Source organism: Sparus aurata, chromosome 22 (assembly GCF_900880675.1).
Source record: "Sparus aurata chromosome 22, fSpaAur1.1, whole genome shotgun sequence".
NCBI classification, from domain to species: Eukaryota; Metazoa; Chordata; class Actinopteri; order Spariformes; family Sparidae; genus Sparus; species Sparus aurata.
In genome coordinates this window covers 23,768,579-23,789,692 of record NC_044208.1, presented here as the reverse complement: position 1 = coordinate 23,789,692, position 21,114 = coordinate 23,768,579, and the positions used below count along the sequence as shown (strand labels likewise).

Sequence of the window (21,114 nt, the reverse complement as noted above, 5' to 3'; positions counted from 1 at the left end):
GCGCTCTGATAACAACAAACATCTGGCCAGTTGTTGCACATCTTACTTGAACACACAACACAAGTCGGTCGTGCCAGAATTTCATCCAAGCACTTTTTTTCTTTTTTTTCCCCCCACACTGCATTGTATTTCCTGAGCTTCCAGTGCTGATGTACTTTATATTCACAATCCTGCTGCTTGTTGCATTCAGCACAACAAGCAGCTGGTCCTCCTCCTCGAAGCTGCGCATCACCGAGGGGCTTCTCCTCCGTCCTCCGTCCTCAGTCATCCCCCTGATAGTCTGCGCCCTGCACACGCAAGAACAGCATGGCACGGCGCCTCCAAACGCAAGCGCAAAGACACCTCCCAGTGCTTCACCCCCATCTCCCTCTCTCTCTCTCTCTCTCTCTCTCTCTCTCTCTCTCTCTCTCTCACGCACACACACGCACACTCCTCAGTGAAAGCCTCTCACATTCCCACAAGCGTAGAAGCGCTTTGGAGGAATTGGATGGAGCTGCCTCGTCTTCTCTCCGGCTCAGAGGAATATAAAAACACGCTCTGTACTCCGCTCGCCGCTTCTTTCTTAACACGCTTTCTTCATAAGAGTTGTGCTTTTTTTTTTCTCTCTCTCCCTTTTTTGACGTGATATCAAGTTTTTCTGGACGCGAGAATCGGGAGAGCGCGAGTTTTTACGCGGAGGGACATCACATCCGCGGCTTTTGTGGTCTTTTCCCCGACGAAACAAGGAGTATTTTTTTTTTTCGCGCTGGGGAACTACAAGCTGAGCTTTTTACGAGTTTAAAAAAACAAAAACAAAGGAGGAATGTGTTCAAGGGTTTTCCTTTGGTCGTAATTAGGAGCGCGTTTCACTGCCCTCGTTGTCCGGCGCGCACATTGTCTCCATGTGGCGTAAAAGCGTGCTCGGCGCGTAACAAAGTCATCCGAAGAGAGACTTCTGAAGCCAGCTGACCCGACTCAAACTGTGATAATGACCTTGCACCGTCTCCATTAAGATCCTCGGCTGTGCTGCTGCTGTTTGGAGCTGAACTCTCCCCTCCTGTCATCTGAATTATCCCCCGGCATGGCATTTCAGTGGAAGTAGCCTTCAAAGTGGAAGATGGCTTTTTACTTCCCCCCAGGTTACAGCCTAATCCCCCTCCATGCCTAATGGCACAGTGACGGTGAACACTCTTGCTTTTTGCGAAGGTAAGCTGTGTTTGACCTCTCAAACTTTTTTTTCAAACACTCGCTTTGAATCAATCGTTGTCGACAGCTCTACAGTCTATCTTTTTATTCCCATCCATTTTTAATGAGGCTTCCATCAATATTTGATGCAAGGGGAAGTTAAACATGATGGCTACATCTCGCCAGCTTTCCAGTGTAATTGCTGGTGTTTACTGGACAGGGCTCCGATACTGTCTGAGATAGCGTGTGATGTGTCAGTGTCTCTTTTATTGATTGATCGGAGAAGGAACACCATGATCGTTTCATTGTGGCAGGGCTGAGAGACGACCACTGCCTGCTGTATCTGTATTATGACTGACCTCAGAGCAGCCTAACAAGGAAGGATGTCAATATGTGAGCCTTCAGAGACAGGTCAAAGGTCGCCGTTGAAGGGCCAATGGTCATTTTCAATGAAACCCATCAAACTATTTTTATAGATCCCGTCAAGACACATGGTAAAATACTCGAGGATAATATTTTGTGTCTGTGCAAAGATAAATAATTTACCTCGTGTCAAAGATATTAAAAATGATATCTATTCCTTCAACCTCATTGAAAATCCAGACACACAACACACTATGTCTCCCACTTTACTGTACATTCTGCACTATGAATTTCTTCTTCAAAACTGCAAACTCAGACTTTTAATATCTACATTTTCAATAAGCCATTTAAACAAACTAAGAAATCTTTATTTTTCTCATAACTGAGAAAACAAGCTGTTCTCAGAGGAAAATAAGGTCCCCAGAACACTGTTTGAAGCTAGAAATGTGGCAGGGTCCGCCACATGTAAACAAAGTAAAACTATATGACATTTAGGCATAAAGGGAAATCAGTCAACAAAGATCTTCCTCTACTGATTAAAATGTATTCCCCAAAACGACACAGTGCTCCTTTAAACTCAGATTTAAGGTGAAAACCAGCCTTCCTGTGTCCAACTGCTCATTCATCATTCTGCACGCTGAAGGTCAAACACCCAAGCGGAGGGATTTAAATGAGCAAAATACATTTTTGAGCTCACAAAAGCCGCTCTGTCTCTGGTTTTATTGTCTTCAGCGTGATTCCGGTGACGTTGGTGAATCATTCAGGAGTAGGTCTCACCTCGAGAGACGTTTGAGTAAGTAGGGTAACCGACTGAGCCTGGTGGCTCGTAGCGAGTGGCTGCCAAACACATTACGCCAGAAATGTGGCTTAATTTGAGAATCATCAAGAAGTCAGGCGACGTATCAGCTAATCCTCCTTCACACATATCCACTAACTGGATAATCCTGTTTAAATACTCCTGGGTCAGTGGTTCCTTCAATTTGTCGCTCCAAGGACTCCCACAGAGGGACGTGCGAGGATACAAACCACCACCTGATAACAAGAGGTCATCCTACAAGACTACATGTGAGGATAATATGATGTATCTGATTCAAGACATGATTCCCGTTCAAGGTCAAATGACATGAGAACTGTAGCTTATGGAAAGTGGAATTAAATTATCTCTTAAAGGTGCAGTATGTTGAATTCATATTCAAAATAAAGCATATCAGTGGAGTACCAGCTAACTGCTGCTGACTGTAGCCGCCGTTAGCTCAGTTAGCTGTGCAGCTAGCAGTCCAGACTGGGAGTTGAAGATTTCAGAAAAAACGGGGGAGCGCTGGTCTTTAGACTGCTAGCACAGGAGCTTTGGAACAGGACGGAAAGGGGCTAGTTAGTTAGCATGCTAACTTCTGCAGCACAATACAAACGCGTCATAACGTCACAACTCACAGCATTATTTCTTCACATTCTGTTTATAACTTATTATACAAACAGATATTGAAGAACTAGTGGCTTTCATTCTTATTATGCTCTGGTTCACCTAGCTGAACAGCCAATCAGACTGATTTCTCTCCCCGCCACAGATTCTGTGTGCTCAGTTGGCCGAAAAGCCACCAACTAGGCCAATTAGTGCACAAAAAGTCAGGCTGACACTTGTTGACTGTCAGCCTGGTGTGTCAAGGTCCTAATAACCTAAACAGGGCATCACAGAAGGTTCCAGGACCCCAGTTAGGGTGCCACTGCTGCAGGGCAGCATGCGCTGTGGGTGTGGGTGACGAGCAGAGAGAGTCATTTTGCGGGAATGAACAAGGGGTTCACTCCAGTACACACACATGCACACACACACACACACACACACACATGCCTGGCATGAGCATCTGGTGATTCAATTCGAGGCTTAATGCAATTGAGCCAAGCTGGATTGATCACAGGAGGCAATGACACTGATGCAGTGTGAAGGATGTGAGATGCGAGGGAAAAAAAAAAAAACGGCATGTATCATCAAAATAATGAGGAAGAGAAAAAACAAACAAGATGGTGAGGAGTGTGCAGGATTTGACACTTGAGTGTTTGCATCAGAAAATATGCTGCCGAAAGGTCAGCGAGAAAACACAAAGTGACATATTCTCCAGACAGATGACTCATCATTGACCACGAGTCTGTAGGAGTGAAGCGATGCACAAACATGAGCGTGCTATCTGTTTATGCCTTGCTCATTCTTGTTCCTCCTTTTTCCTTTTCCCCTATGGCCTTTTTCCTCCCTCTGGTCTTCTCCCACGAAAGCCAATTTCCGTTGGACTTTTGTGTTCAAGAAAACTAAATGGTGGTCAAGAGGGACGAAGACTTCATGTCAGGGCGCGCTCGTGTGTAGATCCGATTACTCAGGAGCCAGACAGACTAAAATCGTACAGGTATATTTAATTTCAGTCGATTCTGTGACTCACGTCTTATCACTGTCACTGTAGGAAACAAGATGTTGAACGTTGTAAACCCACTCAACAGGGGAAAATGTGATCACTTTTTTAACAAGCCGATTTTATATCACTGACGCTCCAGCACAGCCCAAGGCCAAGTGCACGGGTGTTTTTTGCCTTATTAGATCTTCTTTTCAGGACCGTGTGTGTGTCTGTGTGTACACACTGTGCTTAATTGACATTTTCCTGAACTTTCCTCATGCTTGGTACTTGTTCTGGTGTCATATGGTGACCTCATATAATTCCCAGCACAGTTTCACCAACTGCAACCTGAGAAGAGCGCTAATGGTCATCTTTGTGTCACAAAAGATTACGACTGTGATTGCCAGTGTCTGATTTGTTAAATGTGTTTAAGTCAGCATTCTTCTAACTGGGAAAGTTGGATTGTTTTCCTAACTTGGTGTTTATAATACGGAAATGCCAGATAGAGCATGGCTGCATCTTACAGCCCTGTCACCTCGAAAAAATGTTAGTTAACGATTCTGCAAACGACTGACAAGGTAGAAGGCAGCCAAACCAGTGACAACAGTTCAAGACTGCGTTTCAGCATTTAAGGAGACCTTGAGACAATTTTGAAAACAGATATATTCTGTGGCTACAGAAAACAGATATCTATGACGAGACCCTGGGACACGTCCACTCATTATTTTGATAAGAAGTCGAGACTAATCCAGCCGTGTTTGTGGCGACGAAATTGGGTGTTTTTAAGGAGACCTCCGGACATCTTTAGCTGTTTCTGTGGCGACCAAAAACAGGTATTTTAAGGCAAAACATGATTTTTCCCTAATTATAACCAAATGTTTTTTTGTGCCTGAACCAACCAGACTATAAGCACAGTGTTGTCATGACATAAAATAGAAAAAACTGAACTTACAGAAAGGTGAATTTGCAACATAAAGACATGTAAAGTGTCGACTTCACAAAAACGTGCAGCTGCAATACTATTCTGGTGATGTGTTGTCATATCTGCCAAAGTGTGATCAACCATCACTAGTCATAAGCATGCATCCCTACCATCTACTCTGTATGACGTAAACACAACATAATCAACCAGAATAACTAAAAACACCTGTGTGTCTGTGCTGATTAGATTCAGCCTTTGGTTTAACGACTTTCAGCTCTACGAATGCAGTTTGCAGATGTGCTGGAGAGAAGTTTGTAGTGAGGGGTACTAAAATATCTGATTTAACCACAAAAACCACAAATCTCCATCTCAAACATCTGCACAGAATAACCCACAGACCGTTGCTGTAGTGTGTGGAGAGTACGATGGATGAGTTTTCATCTGCACTGCTGCGTTTGGTGTTCTCTGGTGGAGATTTGCATTTGACAACATCATGAATTCAAGGACAGCGTCAGTTTTCTTTCAAATAACCTTTTTATTTAATTTTATCATACAAACCGAACTACAATGTTCATGTTTCTGAAATAACATAAGCATAATGGACAGCTGATTAAAATGCTTCCAGTAAGAATCCTTGGTTTGAATCAAGATGGTGGTTCTTACTTCAACATTTCCAGTTGCGGAGCTGGTCAGGGTTCATGTGCTCGTCTCTTCACTGGTTACTCTGACTGGTTGGACATGGGGGGCATGAAAAGCAACACAATCAGCTGTCAGAGATCAGAGTGACTGAGGTTGCCTTGTGTGAACAAGCAGCTGTCGGGGGGGTCTCTCTGCAGCTGACTCTGACCTCTGACCTTAGAGGAAATGCAAACAGAGAATTCCATTTCAGGGATCTAGAAAAGTAGATTAGTAACACTGTGATGGAATAAAACAGACCTGCACCTGCTGTAAGGCACATCATGCATTTTAATCCACGTGTAACATCTCATCTCGCTGTGATATCTTCTCTGTGAAGCAGAAGCATCATGGTTTTTCATGTGGCAGCCCATTATCACAACAATATCTGTTTTACGTCTACTGAATTTTATCCCTCAAGGGAAACAAGTTATTTTTGTCAAAGTTGCGGCGCTTTAAGGACAGCTGACAATCAAGACTGCTGCAAAAGAGCATCACATTAGAGAGCTTTATTATCTGAAAAATACCAAAAAAACATTGGCTGACCTTGTAAAAAGACTTGTGTGAACTTCTTCCATTGAAGGTTGATGGGTTGTGGGTTTTAGAAGGCACATGCTAAGAGGATTTCATAAAACTGCATCTGCTTGTAACTGCATTTTCCTCCCAGCGCCCGTCTAGTAAAGTGATTATCTGCAGATTAATGTAATAATAAGTGTACACAGTTTGTAGTTAATGGGCTGAAAACATGCACAAAAGAAGGATAAAGTTTAACACATTAAAATATGTCCTTAGTTAACCCACTATCCATCCTACATGATACTATAACACACTGTATACAGGATAATACTATTCTGCACTGTAATATGCTGTACTGTATACCTGCACTATATTCGACTTAACATTAAAAATATACTATGTTGTACTGTCTTAAACTGAACTTCACATTTTATTCTCTACCATACGAAGCTATATTATACCATATTATATTATTTTGCACTTTATTACTGCACTACAGTTTATTATACAATTAACTATAATGTAAACTATTACAGTCTGTTCTCAGGCAAGCACAGAAAATATCATCTGACTCAATCTCAGATTCTTCATCGTGTGTTAGCTCCTTGAAGACAGTACACCCCTGTGCAAACTTAACTTTTATAGAAACTCATTTGTACTTACCTCAATTACGATTTTAAATAATGCTGCTTGAGGCTGCATGGACTGTGCAGTAGCTCATGGTCTTCTATAATCATGGGTTGTGTAATATGTTTAATTTATGTTGGTACTGTGCTGCTCTGTTTATATGTTTTTCTTTGCTCTATTATACCGCTGATGAAGGCTCTCAGTCATCCAGGTCATAATATTATTATAATATTTATTATACTGTGTATTGGAGGCAACTGGACGTGGTTCAGTGTCTTGAAGATGTTTCACCTCTCATCAAAGAAGTTTCTTAAGTTCTGACTAACTGGAGGGGAGTTACAGTATTTTAAACTCTGTGTGGGAATGTCCTCACAGAGTCGTTAAGGTCACGTATGAACTCTGAGTTTTGCAGTTGTTAGGACCACTTTACTATACTGTTTATACTTTATAGAACTGATGATGACTGATATATCATTTGGCTGATATTATCGGCCGACCACAGATGTATCAGCCTACAGTGTACGTTGTCTGATATGAGCCGATGTTAAAACTTTTTTTTAATTGAGCATAATGCAGACGAAAAAAAGATGCTTGGGGTAATTCCCAGTAAAGTTTACAGTTTCCCTGCACTGATGTGATTTTACCTTTATTGTTACTCTCAAATATCCTGCCTCCATTACGTACGTTATGTATAATTGTGTGTGTTTATGTTTATATTCTGCCCCGAAAATCCAGTAGAGGTCAGGCTGTAATACAATACTGCACTTTGCTAAAATGTTCCATACTTTAATTTCTATGACCTAACATGACATTTAGAATATATATATTGATATGGCAGCTGTCTCACTGAGTAGGTCAGGTGTTTTGAGGTTTTAATTTACAACAAGAAAACAAAAGTCAAATGTTAACACTGAATTCACTCTTACCTATTGAAATCAAGTCTATGAACGTGCTCTTCTCCACAGAAGTGTGGGTGTACTTTTGAAATAAAGTACTTAAATCTGACCTGCCGTTTAACTTGACAATACCTCCATTTCAGTATTTCAAGTAAAAAGCAGTGTTGAGATCAGGTCGTACAAAGATCACACATTGTTCACTGCGCCTCTGCCCTTGAGCCACGTAGGTATAATTTCCACCAGTCTTCGCAAGAGTGAAGAAAGTAAAAAAAAATAAGAACCTTTTGATATTCAAACACTCTGACAAGCCTGAAATAGCACTTACTGGAGCTGTTTTGAGGGTTGTCCTCCAAGCAGTGGTTATCTGACTCTCAGCTCCATGATATTATGGCAGATGACCTTAGCGGAGCAGCGGGGGGGCTTTGTCTGTCTCTCCATGTATATCCACTCCAGGAGCAGAGAGAAAAAAAAAAGAGAGCCAGTGATAGAGAATTTGTTTTGACACTTAGAGCAATTTGGCCTCAGTTAACCTCTCCAGAGCAGTTTATGACAAAACACACTTGAACCACGGTAACTGTAATGGGAGGCATAATGGATACAAATGTTTCTCTCCTCACTATGCTCCATTTGTATCCCCCTCCCCCCTGCTAATTCCTCTCTCATTACATCTTTTCCTTCTCCTTCTATTTGTGTCCATATGAGATGCATTCCTCTATGACGTGTTAGCCCACAGTTCACTGAAGTGAGTCATTTGAGACAAACTTTTTTCAGAGTCCTTCCAGAGTTTTTTTTATGTGTGTGTTATCAAAGCACCTCCTCTCTTCTCTCGCTCCTCGTCTTCCCCCCCTCTGGCTGTCTTCTTCGCTATCCTGATTCCTCCTATCTTTACTCTCCCCCCACACACCTGACGTCTCCTTGTTTTGTTTTTTTTTTCCTCTCCCACCTGTTCTGTTCTGTCCTCTTTCTTATTTCACACTCCCTTGTTTTTTTCTCTCTCATGCGTGGAATTCAGAGAGAGTTTTAGAGCTTCGCCACAAGATCGCATAAACAAGATGTAATTAGCACCCTCGATGCAATGCTAACGCGCAAACGTTGAGAGTGCAAAATATTCAGGTTTTTTTCCTCTTTTGCAGGCACCTTTCATGCCAAATTCTCTGTTGCTCTCACCCCCTCTGTTCATCCTGGTGTCTCCCTTTCACCAGCTCGGCTTCTCATTTCATTCCACTTGCCAATTCCCTATCGCCTCTCTCCATTCCCTCCCAATTCTACTCCGGCATCCTTCGCCGTCTCCTCTGTTCCTCCACTCTCTCCATCACACCTCAAGCAGAGTGAAACCCTTCCAAGCTGTGACATAAAAGTGTATATATGTACATATATATATATATATTTCCCATGAATACATTTTGATTCATATATATGGACAGAAATAAACATAGAAATCAAATTGTATTCATGGGAAATGCCCTTTTGTGAACGAAATGCAGCAGTTAATGATATTACCTGTCATTCCTGTGCACACAGCTGGTGGTTGCTATAGAAACGTGTCACCTAGCAGCAGATCATGTAGTTGCTATAGGGACAATAAGTCACGTGATACGTCCTATAGATACCTGTCGCTATTATGCTACAAAAGGACTCACCTCGAGGATGCAACACATGCGGGGGGGGGGTGGAAATCTGCTGGGAAGTGCGTGTCGTTTTTTTAAAGCGGGAACTCATCTAAGAAGTGCGTCTCTAAATGTTTAAGTGTCTCCAGTAACAGATAAATGTACTCCCTGCGGGCTGAGGTGTAATAAATTGCTGTAATCGTTTCATGCCTGCGAGCGTGCACGCATAAACAGCGGAAATCATTTATAAGGTGATCACAAGGAGGCTTATTCATCATTCATTAAAGACTAATTAGGAAAAGTGCTTATTACGGCAGTGAAGTGGAAAATGGAGCAGCGGATTTCACATTATTCATAAGTTTTATCTAATAAGAGGCGGAACACATGACGCGCCGAGTGAGTTGTTTCTGAGTGTTACTGGATTTGAACTGGATTTATCACAGCGAAGGTCCGACGGGGTCTCCCCCAGCAGAGAGCCTCGTTGTGTCAGAGCCCGAGTGGTTTTCTCATTAGGCTGCTGCTGTGTCGGTAACGGCGGCACTTCGTTCTCTCTGCCCCACTTGTTTCCTACTCCCGCTTTGTTAAAACTACAGACGCACTTGGCTTGTTTTCCGCCTCTGTCCTGTCATCGCTGGCAGACACAGCGCTCTGCCCTCCTTTATTGTCAGGCTTTTTTTTTTTTTTTTTTTTTTTCACAGTTGTTTTCAAACTCTTTGTACAGGCTTTCGGTTTCCGGTCATGCACCCAGGTATCCCCTCTACCTCCTCACCCCACTTCCTCCTCCTCCTCCTTCTCGTTTCCTCTTTTCTCTTATTCTTTGTCTCCTTCCACTGCACTCCCATGGATCCCTTTCTCATCTCTCAGTAAACCGAGGGAATCTCTCCCCCTGCTCATGAAACACTGTGTGGGTTTCCTGTTTGACGCACACCAAGGAGTGAAAGGAGAGAATCGAGTGGCGAGAGCGAGAGTGAGAGGGAGCGCAGAAAACCCGAGAAAAAGAGGCTGGTAGTGTTTGTCCTTGTGTGAATCACCATCTGTGGTAGAACTCTCTCCTACAGCAGTATTACCAATCAGATGATTGACATGAAAAATACATTAAGATGTGAGAAGGAGAAAAGAGGGTAGGAGGAAAAGGACGTCTGGTCTTGTTTGTGATTCACGCGTACTTTAAATACTAAAAGCTTCGTCTGCTTCTGATGCTTAAATCCGACTTTACTGCCATGAGATATGTAGAAGAAAAAGAGAGGGGTGGAGCGAGAAAGAGGGAAGTAACCAAATAAAAGAAAATCAAAATTAGAGACAGATTAAAAATAGAACTGAGAGGACGGTGGGAGGAGAAACGCAAACAGAGAGAGGGAAGATAAGATGAGAAAGAAGGCTGCGGGTGGATGGAAAGGAAGCGCAGGAAGGGAAAAATTATTCAGGGTCACAACCAGAATGCATTAGCCGGTAGACTGAGGGTGAGAATAGGAGAGAGGCAGAGATTTACAGATAGTGTGTTCTTGGAGGAAGAAAGAAAGAGAGAGAGAGAGAGAGAGAGATGGAAGGGAGGAGGGAGAGAGAAATTAAAACATAGACAGAGGAAGGTCATGAGTGTGTTCTTGTTCCCATGCTTAATCCATTTATTCTATTAAATTTACACACAGATACACATACACACACTCACACACGGTGCAGCAAATGATAAGCCAAAAAATTACGCTGTTATTTCTATCAGGTATAAAAAAATAAAAACAGTACCACACAGTCTCAGACCAAAGCGTGTAACAGAGCCGCCGATTCACTCAAGGTCAGCGTGCGAGTGTCATGGTTCACTTGCTTACGCGTATGAAGAGGCAGCACCATAAAGGGCGATAATGATGAGACCAAAGGACGAATGTATTAGAAAGAGCAAGAAAGTCTACAGTGAAAGGAGCCTTGGACAACCTGCATACAACACCGAAGTAAAGGGAAACGTATAATAGGTCTCCTTTAAAACCAGACGTTGTGCGTTTGCTGCACCGAACGCGATCGCAGACGAAGAATGTGTTGTTTTCACGGTTCAAACGGGGCCAAGCGCGACAGTGAAACAGTGGACTGCTGGGTTTATTACACGGCCTGGTTTGATACCCTGTTGCACAATTGCATCTCAATCTCATTCTAACAAAACACAGTACGGCGCAATTACTTTCTGAATTAATCATTTGGATCGCAATCACACTTTCCACTGGAAAAAAAAAGGATTATACACGATATTATAGCAATAACTCACACAAAACCACTTTGTCACTTACTGCTACATTCCGTCTCCCTTTCAAAAACTACAGTCATTAATCTATTATTGATCTAGAATCTTACGGCCGGTGATGACTAACTCTTTAAATGCTCTGTGGCAGCTTTCTATGGTCACCCAAGACGGCTGAAAATAGCTATATATTGTACTGTACTTGTGGGAGGTGAGCCTGAGTATGTTAATTGTGAGGGGGAGCAAGAAAATGAAATGATGCAAGTTAGCTTAAATGTTTAAAGGTGGTGCTCATGCTGAGGCCACGTTTCCAAACAATGTTATCAATTTCCACTGTTGCTTCACGGCACTTTGATTCTGTTTGATTCTGCTGATGGCGCCTGACCCACAGCTGATCACTGTGCTTTGATTGTTTCTAGAGTAACAAGAAAAGAAAAAAAAAACAGTCAGTCTGCAGCAATACAGCTACTTCTGGAGTGCAATAATAGAAATGTCCATTCAAATTCTTTAGTGTGGTAATTTAACATCAAATAAAGTCACTTTAATCCTCTTAGTGCTGAACGGTACAATGCTAATGTTAATGTGCACCCAGATTAACAGGCATTTAAACCCAAATGAAGTCTCCCAGAATAGGCCTGTTTGTTTTAAGCCCACTTCCTTTTAATAACTATTAATAGACATCTGAGCAGCTGGTGAGCACAGAGACCATGATTCATTTGAATAATATGTCAGGATTGCAGCCCTATTTACAGATTTAGAACTGCAACAGCAACATAGATATAAAAAAAATTAAATAAATGTCTCGTTTGATTTAAAAGTCATCAGAGATTACAAGAACACAAGCGATGCATGTTTCTCTCACTGTTCGCTTTCTAAGTCTGCTCATCTTATCATCTTGTCTCCTGAGTTTCTCTTTCGTACGCAGATCAAGAATGCTCCACACAAACATCCTGCAGGAGTGCACGACTACGTGCAGCATGCAAACACACGCATACACATTGGTACCCCCGCCCATGCTGGCCTTCCAAAAACAACATCCCCAGTAAACAGAGAAGACTTGTAGTGGGTGTGCACATTTTTGTGCGCCGACATCTGTATCACAGCTAAACTGTGAAGAGCTTTTTCTTAAGCTTTGAAGGACGCTCAAAGTCTGCCACACTTTCCTTGTAAAATGTGTTTTCAAAAAGTCACTGCTGTACTTGAAGTGACACGCTTGTGTAAAATAAGACAAATAGAGCTGGAACTGGTTCAATCTGCTGGATCTGTGGGTGATGCTGCAGCCTGAATATCAAGTGTCTTACACCGCCTTTACTCAGAGCATTTGGGAGATTTTGGCTATGCAGAAATAGACAAGTGCACCCTTGACCTGTTCTCAAATATGTGTGCTGTAAATGTTTTTTTTGTCTATGTGCATCTGTGCTTCTGAATGGATGTTTGCCTTTGATTATTTTATTCAGTTGCATCTTTTTGTTTGCGTGTCAGAAAGACCAAACAAACTGCCAGGAAACAGCTCCACATCGGTGGTCATTTAGTAGCGTGGCAGCACGGACACATTCACAACAGATGCCGGACATGCAGTGCATGTTAACTCATTGTAAACATTCTTCTTTGTGTGTATCTGCAGGTTCAGTATGACTGCAGCAGCAGGTGTGCTGACAGGCTTGGCCAAGCTAAAACGCCAGGACTCCGCCCGCTCTCAGCACCGGCCTCTTTCAGCGGCAGGCCTTGGAAACGCCGCCCCAGAGAGTGCCCCCAGGTGATTATCTTTGAACTGATACCTACACAGGGATTAATACAAACATTCCTGTGACCTAGGCGAGACCTGACTGTAAACGAGCTGTTTTACTTTGTGCAACAGGAAACTGATAGCAGTTTATTTGTATATGATTAATGAGCATTAATGTTACAAAAAGCTAGAACTAACTGTTAAAAAACAACTTGAAGTGTGCCATGGTGGTTGTAATGCCACAAAAAATATGTCTCCATAAACCATCAATCCTGTTTTTCCCTTCCATTCTTTTCATTCAGAAAGCGGAAACGACGCACTGATGTAGTGGTTGTGCGAGGAAAGCTCCGCCTCTACTCCGCCTCCGGGTTTTTCCTCCTCCTGGGATTGGTCATCCTGGCTGTAGGGATCGGCATGGCGACACTGGGTTACTGGCCGCACAGTGAAAGCATGCCGCCGGCCAAATCGCAGACAAGAGTTGGACCTAAGACGCCAACTGCTGGAGGAGCTCAAACATCCGCCACAGGTGAAGGAAATAAGACCAAGATAGCCGCCACAGACGGGGATGTGGGTAACTCCAGCGCTAGTCATCATGTGCAAGGTAAGAATCCGTTTCTCTGAAAACTTAAAGACTTATGCTGTGTTCCAGACAACTCAGAGCTCGAAAATATGTCTCACCTCCTACTGGAAATAGTACAAAGGGATGTTACTCAGAAGTCGGAATTGCTATTTGTAAACTCAAATCCATCTACCCCCACTTAATGAGGGAGCAGTTGTCTGACATCACACAACGATGGCAGCGCCCATAGGGAGGGTGTAGGATGTGTTTGTAGACAAGATCATTGAACTGCTGCGATTGATCCTCAACAGTCTAAGTTATGTTCTGATCTATTGGAAGAAAGTCAAAAACGCAAAGCCATAAGACGTCACCTCAGACGAGCTCAACTGTTGCCAGCAACAAGGCTATATTAGCTGCCATTTTTAACAAGGGAGTTGAGCCCGTCAAAGTTTCTATACTCCTGGATGATTTGAAAAAGTTGCTTTAACTCAGCACATGCACTGCTCTGGGTCCAATTATGCGTACACTCACTCAAGAGACATCACTGTGTCAAGGTCAGCCGAGTTGTTTGGTAACGTTTGGTGTTGTGCAGCTGGAACGCTTGAGGGTTCTAGGAAAATTCTGACCTTCGGCTTTGACTGGAACGCAGCATTACTGCATGGTGTATAAACTCGTACTTCTAATATTAAATGACTCAAACCCTCCTTGCGTCCTGCATGTAGATACACCCTCCAAGCACACTGGGGGCGCTCTTGCGCGGTTCCTGGAGCAACATCGTCACTCTGAGAGGATGAAGATGTTCGGGCCCTTCACCATGGGCATTGGGATTTTCATCTTCATCTGCGCTAACGCCATTCTTCATGAAAACAGAGACAGAGAAACTAAGGTAGGGCTGAAAGCAAGTGAAATACCAGCGTTTCCAGTGTATGTTGAGGGTCTACATGCTTTTCAACAAGCTGCATAAGCAAACAGGCTTCATAAAGGCTTTCATGTCATGAAACACTGATTGATGCAGAAATTGGTTTGAGAAAAGGTTGCGAGGAATATTTCAAATCTAAAAAACACGGTCTAACTCAATAGAATATGGAGTTTATATTCCTTCCCAACCCTGTATTCTAATTTCTGCTCTTCCTCCACTCTCTTAAAAATATGGGGCCTGCACACTGCAGTCATCCATATTCATCATCTCTACACAACTAACATGCAAATCATATTTCTGCCAACCGCCTTCGCCCCATATCTCTCCAATTTCCCTCTGATCACATTTCCCCTGCTCTTATGTCCTCTTCTTCCTCTCCTTGATTTGATTACCCCACCCCCACCTCTCACCCCCTCCACCCTTCAGGTAATCTGTGTGACAAATATGTATTCCAAGGTCACAAACATCCAAAGTAAACACACAGATAGGCATCTATATGATAATATGTTACGACTGAGTATTAAACCTATTCTCAGGCAGTCGGAAGTTGAGTACTACTGCTCCTACTAGGCCTGCACGATATGAGGAAAATTTGCGATGTGCGATAACACTGTTCAATATTGCGATGAAGATATAACCTGCGATAAATGAACAAATATTGAAGTTTGCATATTATTAACTATGCAGTTAATGATGGCTAACACTGAATTGTTCGTGTAGGTTGTATTGCAGGTGGTGATGGAGGTTGGTTGCGTTTTCTCTAGAAGTTGCAACAACCGCTCGGCATGTTTTACACAGTACCTGTGTTTGTAACACGTCGTCTCTCCTGAGTCCAAAATAAGTCCATATTGCATGAGTGCTGTTTCTCTTCACCACAAGGTCTTCGTCGGCCACATTTTCATGGCTTTTCTCTCCTCGCTCAGCCATCATAACCTGGCAATCACCACCAAACTAATGCCAATTAATTTTGTCAGGGTAGCTAACGGCTAGCTGGGGCTTCATCTGATTGGCCGTTGTATCCGGGGCTCCGTCTGATAGGCTTAATGTTGGCATGCTCAAGGTGCATGCATGGCGCATGTAAACAAAATGATTTTTCTTATTCATTGTGTGTCAAGCAGTCTTTTGCGATGTGTTTATCGCACATGTTCATATCGCGATGGCGATGAAAATTTGATTTATCGGGAAGCCCTAGCTACTATTAATGATATATTTCTCCTCTGCACTAGATAATCCACATGAGAGACATGTACTCGACAGTCATCGACATCCATCGCCTCAGGCAGAAAGAGCATAAACAGCACCAACACCGCAACAGCACCCATGCACGAGAGGTTGGAGATCTTCGAGCCTTCGGAGCCGATAGCTCAGCACGGTTGGCCAGCAATTCGCTCCTCGCATTCTCCTCTCGAGCAGGTGGAGGGTCTGCAGAAGAGGAGGAGGTGCTGTTAGGGGATGAGGAGTTTCACAGACAAAGGGAGCAGGCTAAGTTGGATTGTAGCTTTGCGGGGCTGCTGGCGCCGCTCTACAAGGATCGCCCCTTCTACGGCCCGGGACTCGGGTTGTCTCGCTCAGATTCGATGCGTCACCAGTGGTCGGTGGATGGCGATGTGGAGAAGGGAGGACACCACGCACGCTCTATAGTCTCCTCCTCCATTTCTGCGTTCACTCTCCCGGTCATAAAGCTCAACAACTGTGTTATTGATGAACCGGAGATGGAGGCGATTACCGAGGAGGAGAGAGGAGGCGAGAGGAGAGACGGAGAGAGGTCACAACCTCTCAGCTCCATGGAGTCTCTGGTGGTTCCTGTAGCATCTGTTGCCAAGGCCTCCAAACCGCCGGGCTTACACCGGAGCAACTCCGCCTCCTCCTCCTCCCGCTGCTCCTCTGTCTCCTCTGTCTCCCTCTCCCCCGCTCCCTCCTCTACCTCAGGCTGCTGGCTCTCCCCGGGAGCAGCGAGGACTGACTTTGGCTCCAACTCCTCTCTGCACATGCTCAGCAGCCACTCCAAATCTCTGGACTTGGAGCGCGGGCCGAGCATGCTCAGCGTGCGCCCGGAGCAGCGGAAACACCCCAGCTGGCCCCGCCTCGACCGTAGCAACAGCAGCCGCAGTAGCAGCGGCAACCGGGGCAGCACTAAAGGCTACAAGCGGCTGGACGACAGGGAAGACCAAGGGGAGCGGCTGCTGGATGTGTCACAGGCGGTGACGATGAGGCGCGACTACAGTAAGCGGGAGAAGCTGCTAATGATATCGAGGTCGCATAATAATCTGAGCTTTGAGCACGACGAGTTAAGCGGCAACACACTGAAGAGGGGCAGCTCTGAGACTCGATTCTGAAGACCCTGAACTACAGGCTGATAACAGTTCTGCCCTGCTCTGTAAATTGCTCTCCTGACAGTGTGAGTGAACTGCGCTTCTGTGTCAGGGGGACACTAATGAGTTCAGCAGGTACACCCCAGAGAGAGAGGGAACTCAAACCTGGCTCTGAGGACACTTTGTTGAGCTGCCGGCTGGAGAGTAGTTAGAAACGGACCATAGTACACGCTGAGGCCTCACGTCAGCACGATGCTAAATGCCTGCTGTACCAGGTCCAGTGGTGCTGTCCTGTCACTGAGCCTGACCTGTAACCTCTGTGGAGGGAAGGCAAGTGGAAAGAGAAGTTCCCTACAGGGATCAATACAAATAAACCCCATTGCATCATCCATCTCCTTTATACAAAGATAGATCTAATAAAGTTTTAATAGGATCTCGACACTGAGACGCTTTAGGATCGATACCATTTCATCTTTAAAGTTTCTGAAAACGGCTTTTGTAAAGTGTTACGAGGTTGTATTCAAGGACACGCTGGAAGAGCTTTGGGCAAGGTTCTTCCTCAGTGGGTAGCAGTGACACAAAGGCGTGTCTGTTATACCAGACAGTCAGTTTAGACACAAGCTGAGGATTGAGCAAGACTCGAAGGAGAAGACAATAATAGTACACTGAGGGATTTTTGCTTTGAAAACAAGTTTGTGTAGAGAGACCGAGGCTGATAATCATCATATTTAGCTCAACTTCTGTGCTGGTCTTGAAAATCGGATACAAAAGCTAAACTCACAGAATCAGCTTGAAACTTACAGCCTGATGTAAAGACGACATAACAGAGTACTGCAGCAACAAGGCTCTCAAGTCCAAAAGGTTTAGATATCAGTGGTAAAGTATTTGTTTTAAAGGTCGTTTATGTATGTTTGTGTGTCTGTCTGATCCTCAGGCTGCAGCAGAAGAAGAGATTCCAGCAACAGCAGTTACTATAATGTCAACATGCTACAGCAAAGATGAGAGTCGATATCAGAATGCCAGGCGGCAAAATACAATAACAGTCCATGTTACCCTGCTGTCAAAATATCGCTGCCCTTTCCCAAGAGAAGTTATGTTTGTCTGCCACTGAAAATTAGAGGAAACAAATCTTTTGCCAGAAAATTTGAAGTCTATTTCTAACCGGAAAAGATTTTAATTGAATTCACTCAGGAAATGCAGTCAATTATTCACATGCTGACCGTTTTTGTACATTCACAAACCTAGAGCAGGCCATAACTGCCGAGGAGGACTTGAGTATGACCAGAGTTAAATAAATTATTTCTGTAATATGATTAGTTTACAGAATGCGAGCCAGACGCAAATACAGCAGAGGGCAAAGAAATGTCTTTAATAAAAATTTAAAGTTATTAAATTCACGAAGAAATTAGTCATATTGGAGGCATTTATACTTGAACAATTGTTTTGTCAGCATTGTCGATTCTAAGTCAGTTAACATTATAATATTGAAACAGTATGTAAGAGAAAGAGATGTACTAGCTTGGGCCAAACGTAAATCACCATGTACACATTCATCTTGTGTTGTATGTACAAATCCAGGGATCTGTCATCCAACTGGAAGTCCAACTGAAATTTAAACAACTTATTGTCTGCTGGAGCACACATGCAAATCTGTTCTGTGAATCACGAATCCTGTTTTTCCTCTTTGAGAAAGCAGTGGTGAAGGTGCCTCCTAGTTTTGCATGAATTCAACAGAAAACTGTCTAATGCTTCATCGCAGGCGATCAAATCTTGCATAGAGCAGCAACGACATCGTTCTATCACAGGTAAAGCAGACAGTAAAAGTGAACCACAACAGCCTTTAAACAACATCCAAAATTAACTTTCCTGCTAAAGTCTCCTTCTTATCTTACTTACAAACACACAGTTACACACTTCCTGTCCTGAACATCAGCTTGTTGAAAGGGTCACCAATCAAATATTCACTTGGGAACAGTTCGCCGCTTATGTCAGATTGTACATAGCATTTAACTTAGATGATGTTGTGGTTCTTTCTCTTCAAGAGCAAATTTCTGACATTTCCCCAGTTCCCTATGTCTTTGTTTGAATAATTAGAATAAAAAAAACTATTAACAACACATCTAAAGAACATGTAATGCTAGTTTTGACCAAATGAGATTTCAGTTGGACTTTAAAAAGTGGGTCATGCTGTTTCTGCTATCGTCCCCGTTCGATGATACATCTTGTGCCCCTTTATATTTATTTATTTATGTTTCTTTTTGACAATATTCACCGTTTTAAGGATGATTGCAGCTTTGAAATCAGGAATTAAGCTACAGAGCGACTCAGTAACAATGTCTCAGCATATTTTGCTGTCATGTTGAGGAGGTGTGTTGTCACTGGACTTGTGAAGACATTGTTCTTGTCTGTGGTCAGAGTGGGAGCTGATATGATGCCTCAGTGTCGCTCATTATCTCTGTTTCAGGTTCTGTTTGGTTTGTCAGGTACCTTAATGATACTTTAACACATTTATTAATGTAGTTGAAACTTCTTCTGTGCTATTTTAAGGCGACAGCCGTGAACAATAGAACTTTAACACCACCTGTGCGTGTTTAAAAAGTCGGAGCCGTTTCTAGGAATGCAGTAATTTTGCCAGAGAGCTTCATTAACTGATTCCCAGCAGTTTCTGCGTCAATGTCCAATTTTAGCCTCCCTCAAAATAAACAGTATTTTCACTGAAAGATGTTTGGTCTTAATGAGTGTGTCTAACCAACACTGATTCCTACACATGCATTCGCATATAGCAGCTCTTCTTGTTTCTCAGGGGTCAGTGGGAGGTATCAGCCTCTCTTGGGTACACGAACAAACACATACACACAACGCACCGTCTGACCCCACACCCCAACACAACTTCCCAAATACATCACCAACTCCTATCTCTCTCCGTCTCCCTCCTCCTCTTCCTCCTCCTTTTTTGTCTTCTTCTTCTGCATACAAAATAAGCAAAGGTCTGTATGAGTCATCATCAATTATCATATGCTCTGCAGCTCTCTGAGAACACACACACACACACACACTTACACAGAAACACACATGTACACATGTAAGGACCAAAGATTTTACTTTTGCATGGAAGCATACATACGTATTCCTTCCTAAATGCAAATAGTCACCAAAGTATAAATAAACACACACAGACACACACGCTTACAGGGCAATTCAAAAGCAGAAGGCTGATGACGCTGTCTCATCCTCCGTGTTACCGAAGGGCACAGATCATAATCCTAACCCTTTCTGAAGGCAAGAAACACATTTGGCCAGCAGAGATGGATGATGTCGCATCCAGTTAACGTTAAAACTGAAATTGCCTCGTCCTGTTGGGACGCGCCTTCACTCTCTTTGTCGTACCCATTGAGGATTTTAATGCGAATATGAAATTAAAGTCTTTTTTGAGAAATAGTTTCGCCCGCAGCCGTCGACTCAGTGTTGTCGTTTCAATTACATAATGTTGGAGCATCTTGTTGTCGCGATTCATCTGGATACGATCCTGACCTTGTGTCCCTTCTGCAGTCCATTCACTTCTACAGAAAGTGACATCAAAGTCAAATTAGCAAGAGCGCAGAGGCTCTTGGAGAACACATTACTCACAGAACTCGCTGTAACTACATTTTTGTTGCCAAGCACATCTCCCGTTATGATAGATGGCTGAGTAATTAAAGCAACTGAATCAAAGGTTTTACTCTCTGCACAGAAGTAAATCCAGAAAATCTAAATGCAAGTGCCTTTCCTCAGTAATCCTTGATGCTTCAACTTCAGGACACTGTGACCAAGCAGAGCAGGGCACATAGCTTTGCAATATTCTGTACATTTGCAAAATGGGCCATTTTCTTATGGTCAACTTGCAATTAACAAGTGAATTGATCAACCCAAAATGTAAGTTCTTTGTAGCTGCATTAATGAAACTATAAATGATGTGACGACCCACAAGATTTTAGTCTTCCAAGCTTTATGTCATCAGTAGAAAAAACTGGCTTGTTGCTGAATACCAAAGACAAGGTGTGGAGGTTGGAAAGCATCAGTGACAGCCTCACACATTGGCTTTGGTCTTTTCATGGGTTTTAATGGAAGTAGGAATACAATGACAGATGCGTTATCCTTAAACTCGCAAAAGACTACTCACCATTCAAATCGTAATGAGGTCATGAATGCTCTTAAGTTTGCTGTTCTAGACACCTGCTTTCGAGTCG

General features: G+C 43.2%; 1 protein-coding gene and 1 long non-coding RNA gene across 4 annotated transcripts in view; one reads left to right on the top strand and one right to left on the bottom strand.

Annotated features, from left to right (window-relative positions):
- The first annotated feature begins 276 nt into the window (after positions 1 to 276).
- On the top strand, positions 277 to 19,608 carry tmem200a (transmembrane protein 200A). Its single transcript, XM_030405711.1, has 5 exons — positions 277 to 1,185; positions 12,997 to 13,128; positions 13,401 to 13,699; positions 14,380 to 14,543; positions 15,803 to 19,608. Exons 2-5 carry the CDS (start codon positions 13,004 to 13,006, stop codon positions 16,910 to 16,912), a joined length of 1,698 nt encoding a protein of 565 aa, XP_030261571.1. The 5' UTR covers positions 277 to 1,185; positions 12,997 to 13,003; the 3' UTR covers positions 16,913 to 19,608.
- LOC115574274 (uncharacterized) overlaps positions 5,343 to 21,114 on the bottom strand; it is a 56,770-nt gene continuing 40,998 nt past the window's right edge. Inside the window, exons 3-6 of one of the 3 annotated variants that reach the window (XR_003982460.1) lie at positions 7,867 to 7,988; positions 6,049 to 6,192; positions 5,770 to 5,834; positions 5,343 to 5,681 (exon numbers count right to left, since the gene is read on the bottom strand). This is a non-coding gene — a long non-coding RNA (uncharacterized LOC115574274). Of the gene's footprint in view, positions 6,193 to 7,866; positions 7,989 to 21,114 lie in introns of all 3 variants that reach the window. The other 2 variants (XR_003982459.1, XR_003982458.1) reach the window with 2 other exon arrangements.

Coding starts and splice junctions, on each gene's coding strand:
- tmem200a (XM_030405711.1), top strand. CDS start 13,004: ATGACTGCAGCAGCAGGTGTGCTGACAGGCTTGGCCAAGCTAAAACGC. Junction 13,129..13,400: donor GCCCCAGAGAGTGCCCCCAG/GTGATTATCTTT, acceptor CTTTTCATTCAG/AAAGCGGAAACGACGCACTG. Junction 14,544..15,802: donor ACAGAGACAGAGAAACTAAG/GTAGGGCTGAAA, acceptor CCTCTGCACTAG/ATAATCCACATGAGAGACAT.